This window comes from Thamnophis sirtalis, unplaced genomic scaffold (genome assembly GCF_051295495.1).
Source record: "Thamnophis sirtalis isolate CommonGarterSnake01/CBP01778 unplaced genomic scaffold, rThaSir2_p1.2 scaffold_8, whole genome shotgun sequence".
Taxonomy (NCBI): Eukaryota; Metazoa; Chordata; class Lepidosauria; order Squamata; family Natricidae; genus Thamnophis; species Thamnophis sirtalis.
In genome coordinates this window covers 76,845,421-76,851,420 of record NW_028261388.1, presented here as the reverse complement: position 1 = coordinate 76,851,420, position 6,000 = coordinate 76,845,421, and the positions used below count along the sequence as shown (strand labels likewise).

At 40.8% G+C, this 6,000-nt stretch overlaps 1 protein-coding gene across 1 annotated transcript in view; it reads right to left on the bottom strand.

The window, feature by feature from the left end:
- The window catches only part of CLPTM1L (CLPTM1 like), a 30,882-nt gene that overhangs the window by 14,661 nt on the left and 10,221 nt on the right, over positions 1–6,000 (bottom strand). The window contains exons 5-8 of the mRNA XM_087721928.1: positions 5,177–5,255; positions 4,016–4,133; positions 1,750–1,844; positions 620–704 (exon numbers count right to left, since the gene is read on the bottom strand). Coding sequence (XP_087578054.1) covers positions 620–704; positions 1,750–1,844; positions 4,016–4,133; positions 5,177–5,255 — 377 coding nt within the window. The remainder of the gene's footprint in view (positions 1–619; positions 705–1,749; positions 1,845–4,015; positions 4,134–5,176; positions 5,256–6,000) is intronic.

The following is a 6,000-nucleotide window of genomic DNA, read 5'->3' as shown; positions in this document are numbered from 1 at the left end:
CCAGGCCTGTCGGAACAGCCAGGTTTTAAGGGCTGTGCGGAAGGCCTGGAGGGTGGTGAGGGTTCGAATCTCCACGGGGAGCTCGTTCCAGAGGGTCGGAGCAGCCACAGAGAAGGCTCTCCTCCGGGTAGTCGCCAGTCGGCATTGGCCGGCGGATGGAATTCGGAGGAGGCCTAGTCTGTGGGATCTTGAAAGCCTACATGATTATTTATTTATTTCCTTAGGGAAATAAAACAATGGAGAAGGACTTTTCACAATATTCTTTCAGTATATTCTCTGAGACAGCACAAAGAAAGCAGATCAGGATCATGGCGTGATATTTTCTGTGGGGGCCCTGCTGTTGTAGAACATTCTAGTCTCTGAGGCCTATTTGGTGATATCTGGAAGTACTAGAAAAATCAAGTAAGACAATATTGTTTCAACAAGTTTTTAATTAACAGGATTGGCGGAATATTATCTAACCATTGCTATAATCCTTCATATAGGGCCCTGATTTTACAACAACCATTTAAAACTTGGTTTAAAATTTTTACAGTTATATTTTCTTGGTGTAAATGGCTGTGTGCGTTGCTAGCACTGGAAAATAGCAAGGAAACATGTAGGTAAATAAGCTATCTACCTGCTTTTGTAGACATGCCAATCATACTCTTCTTTTTCTTCCAGAAGCTGATGTCGTTTTTGAATGCAAGGAAATCAAAGAGAAGCTGCAAATGCAAAATATCACCATACCATTAACACTGTTATTACTATTTTTTTAAAAAACAACAACGAATCTAACAACACTTTTAGAGCTGGAATCACCTTACTACAGTTTTACACCTGCTCGGATATAGTTGGCAATATTTCAGGATGCTGAAAGAAGGAAAACAGTTTCTTTTTACACTGTCCCATACAGCAGTGGTCTCCAACCTTGGCAACTTTAAGACCTGTGGACTTCAACTCCCAGAGTTCCTCAGCCAGCAAAGCTTTTGTCAGCCTCTGCTTTGCTGCTGCTTCGGCTGCCATGAAACGGGGAGGGAGGGCATGGTATTTGGGAGGGGTTTACTAATTGTGCTGGAGGAAGATTCTGGAGCTCTGCTGCCTGTCGGACTACGCATGCGGAGGAGGTTCCCGCCAAGACTAACGGCACCGACATTCCATCTTAGTGATGCCTTTTGAAGTTATCTCACACCTGACACTTAGGAGAATTATGATTGGACTGTAACTGGGATGCCAAGGGGTGGGGAGTGGGTTATTCTATATATCAATTGCTTTCGCGCCTAAATAATCAGTCTTCGCTTCGCTACGCCTTTAATCATTTATAATTAGTAAAAGTACACTTGATTTCTACCTATGGAGTCTCGTGGTCTTCTTTCCTAATTACCCAATGAAGAGGTGCTGACAGTTTTGCTGGCTGAGGAACTCTGGGAGTTGAAGTCCACAAGTCTTAAAGTTGCCAAGGTTGGAGACCACTGCTATAGAGGTACCCAACTCTCAATGTTACCTTTTATATTTTTTTTCTTTTCTCAATAAAAAGGGGAGAGTGTATTTCAACCTTAGTCCTTAACATCCAAATTCAATATTCTAGCTGATCATTAAACTATATAGCATGAAAATTGTTGTTGAATAAGACCAGAGTTATTTTAAATAGGAGCCGGATATACATACTAGTATATATGAAGCAGTATCTCACTACACATCAATAGAATTTTATATTATCTAGATGCATATCAGTATTGTTTTATTGTCTAAAACATCTGATCTGCTTACATGGAAAGCTGCAACGAAAAATGTCAAAGCAAGAAAATAGAGGTTTGTATCCACAAATATTCCCTTTACTTCATCAGCATCTTTTTCTGAAAAACCTAGAAGAATAAATAGAATACATATCTGATCATTAAGATGAAACAGATGTTCTTAGAAATGCAAGTTAAATTTAAAAAAATTAAATATTTACTATTTTGTAAATACTAAAATAATTCTTGCAAAGCTTTATTAAACACCGGGAGTATGTTAACACGCAGTTTTAGACAAAAAAAATAAAGCTTCAACAGCATTTATTTATGTTTTTCCCAAGTGCAGATTGACATCCAAACCAGGAATAGTCTCACTGCACGTAAGCAGGTGAAAAATCTGGGACGCTTTATAGAGGTTCTTGGCTTCCAATTAATTTTCATAATATTGAATCATAAATCATAAATCCAAAATACAAGTAGTCCTCAGGTTACAACAGCAACCGGGAGTGGGATTGCTGTTGCTATGCAAAACGGTGGTACAGCACAATGTCATTAGACTGCATTGCCTAATGAGGGCAATCAGGACCATCCTGGTTGCTGTAGCCCCAACATACATGGGTCATTAAATGGGAAGCAGAAGGAGCCCCAAGGAAGGAGAGCATGGGAGGATAGAGGAATGCCAAAGCGGGGTTGGGAGGCCCTAGGAGGCGGGCACAGGCTGCATGTGAGTTAGGGAGGCCTTGAGACACCCGGCATAGACTGTATGCCAGTCAAGAAAGATTGGGGGAGGGTTTGGGAGGCCCATTACATGCTATGTACAAGTTGAACATGGCCTGGGAGAGTGAAGACCAGTGGTGGGATTCAGCCAGTTCACACCTAGTCGGGAAAACCGGTTGTTCACTTTCTAAGCAATTCAGAGAACTGGTTGTTGGAAGAAATCTCATTTTGTTTTTTCCCCACTTTGCAGGGCTAATCCTGTAAGGAAGGCAGGAAGGAAACATTCTGGTGTTGTTTCTAGCTTAATCTTTATTGCTCTTCTTACAGAAACCACCTCTCCGATTAATCCTTATTACATTGTAACGGCTAAGTCGACGAGCCCATCGACATGAGTGACGTTGAGTAGGCCACACCCACATGGTCACATGACCACTGAGCCACACCTACCCAGCTGGTCATTAGGGCAGAGAACCGGTTGTTAAATTATTTGAATCCCGCCACTGGTGAAGACTATGCATGGGGATGGTGCTCCAGATGGAACTGACTTACTGGAGCAACTTGCAATTTTCCCTGCCAGCTTCCCTATTGACTTGGCTTGTGAGAAGCCAGCGGGGAAGGTTGCAAATAGTGATATTGTATTTGCCAGCTGGACACCTAAGTGACTGGTTCATGATCACATCAGAGGTGGGTTCCTACCAGTTCGCACCTATTCGGTAGAACCGGTTTGTCAAATCTACCGAACCGGTTAGAAGAGGCTCCACCAGTGGACCCGGAAAGCAGGCCACACCTACAGAAGAGGTTCCAAAAATTTTTGAAACCCACCACTGGTGGGTGTGTAATGTCCCGCAGTTATCTACGCATTAATAATGATCTAGTAGTATTTCCTTATACATTTTAGGGACCTTTCCTTACATAATTGGTGTTTTCTTTCATACTTTCGGATTTCTAATTTCTGTTTCTGTTAGTTGGCAATTGCTAAAATCAATCCCATGTGAAAAAGTATTCAAAGCCTTCTTGATTTTAACTGTCAATTTATTTATTCCTGCACATTGTAATATTTATTCATTTACATATCTCTGTTTTTCCACTGTTGTGCAAACACAATTCCAGCAGCTGCTAACATGTGTAAAATTAAATATATATTATACTCCCTTTCAAATAGCCAACAAAATATTTCTGGTTTTAATTCCATATCTTGCTTTACGATTGCTTCTAACCACTAACTTCTGAATAGCTACTTGGACCGACCTAAGTACTAATTCATAATTTCATATCCGGTCACATGGGTGGCAAGCCACTCCCACAAAGGAGGCCACACCCACAGAGTAGGTTCCAACAATTTTTGAAACCCACCACTGGATCACATGATTGCAGAGGTGCTGCGATGACTGGAACTTCAGGGACTGGTTGTATGCCTATTTTTTCCAGCACCATCTTAACTTTGAATGGTTACTGAATGAATGGATATAATCAGAGGACAACCTGTAAGAATTCACATTTTTAAAAAACATATCATGTGGAATTCTTGATTAAAACAAACAGTCCACTGTACTTCCATGAACAATCCAGAAATAGAGGCTTACCAAATTGCTGTAGGGAGTAAACAGCGTCTTGCATATGAATCCAAAACCGCAGTTTTCCCAATGATATTTTATCATATGACACTGTCAGTGGAAGTTCTGTTGTTGAACGGTTTATAATCTGCATTAGGTTAAAATATTTCACAAGGTTAATAATAAACTGGATATTACTGAAATACTTCTTACCAGTATTAACAATTAATAAAAATGTTTAAGTTCTAATTACACATTTTTTCCCCAAAATATTCAAAAGAAAAAACGATATTATTCAGAAATGTTCCTATACAATATTGATGAAATCAGTATGGCCTAAGTGTTATTTTGCAAATAATTATTGCATCATTTCTGGTAGAAATGTTATTTAAATTATTTAAACTTCACCAAAGAATAAGATAACAATTAAATATAAAGAACAATTCAGTGTATTTTGTAAAAACTCTTCCATCCATCCATTCCCTTCAGCTGCCAACTCAGGCATAGCTTACAGGGATTAAAACAATTTAAAATAACCCACGCACATGGCCATGCCATTGGGAAAAAAATCCACAAAAAAGTAGAATGTGCTCAGATTCAATAATAGGCTCATACATCTAAGCCCTTGCCCAGTGCTTTAGAAGAGAGATAGGATGATAGATGGGGGTATTCTTCTAAAGGACAGCAGAATTAGGGCTGGACAGATCTTGGGGTTCGGGGTAGGTGGATAATAGAGAAGGTGAGAACTCTAATTCACGATTTGCTAAAGAAATGTTTTAAATGTATACATTTATTATTTTAACTTGCACTATATGCTGCATTTTTCAGTATATAAGACGCACACACCCCAAATGTGTGTGCGTCTTATACAACAAATGTTGCCGAAGCTCGCCCACCCATCGGCCCCCACCCTTTGGCCTCTGCCTCCCAGCAATTTGCCTCCTTGCAGCAAACAGTAAGGTCAGCTTCAGCACAGCCTGATTTAGCACGAGCAGCTGATTGGCGATTGGTGCTGCCTCCCGGAATACCGCCTATCAGCTGTTCTAGGGTACAGGGACTGCCACCCCCCATCACCACCGTCACTGCCCATTGCCGCTGCTGCGTATCACTGCCTCCGCGTGCCCCATTTTCAGCCTCTGTGTATCCTATTTTCAGACTATTTAATTTAAGAAAACCACAATTGTTACTTACCATTAAATCTTTCACTCTGTTACTCAGCTGATCAATAAATAATATTGGAAGATAATGCACTGTCTTGCCCAATTGTATCCTACATTTAAAAAAAAAAACTATTATAAATGCATCAGTTTTGACACAAAGATTTCTATCTTAAATAAATAATTTTACAATATGTGTCTTTCAGAAGCAAGTGTCCTAGTACATCCTATATTGTGTAAGACAAGTCTTGGATGGAACACATAGCAATAGCAATAGCAATAGCAGTAGACTTATATACCGCTTCATAGGGCTTTCAGCCCTCTCTAAGCGGTTTACAGAGTCAGCATATTGCCCCCAACAATCTGGGTCCTCATTTTACCCACCTAGGAAGGATGGAAGGCTGAGTCAACCCTGAGCCGGTGAGATTTGAACCGCTGAACTGCTGATCTAGCAGTAGCCTGCAGTGCTGCATTTAACCACTGCGCCACCTTGGCTCTTACGGATAACCCTCACATATTGACTATTTGTTCAGGCTTCAAAGTTACAACAGTGCCGGATAAGCAGATTGACAATTGGTCCCTGAAGATGCATCAGAAGTCACAGCATCCTTCCAATCATGTGATTGTGATTCGAGCGCTTGGCAACAAGCACGCATTTACAAAGGCACAATATTTGGCAGCCAAATATGTCGCCACTTGCAACATTCACCAGTGGCTTCTAATGAGCAGTCAATGGAGAAGTCAGCAGGAAGTCGCAAGTTGTGGCCCTGTGATGTCTTATTGACCTGTTATGATTCGCTTAATGACTGCAGGTGGAGTGGAGGGCGGTCATGTGATAGTCGCTGGTCCCAATTGTGA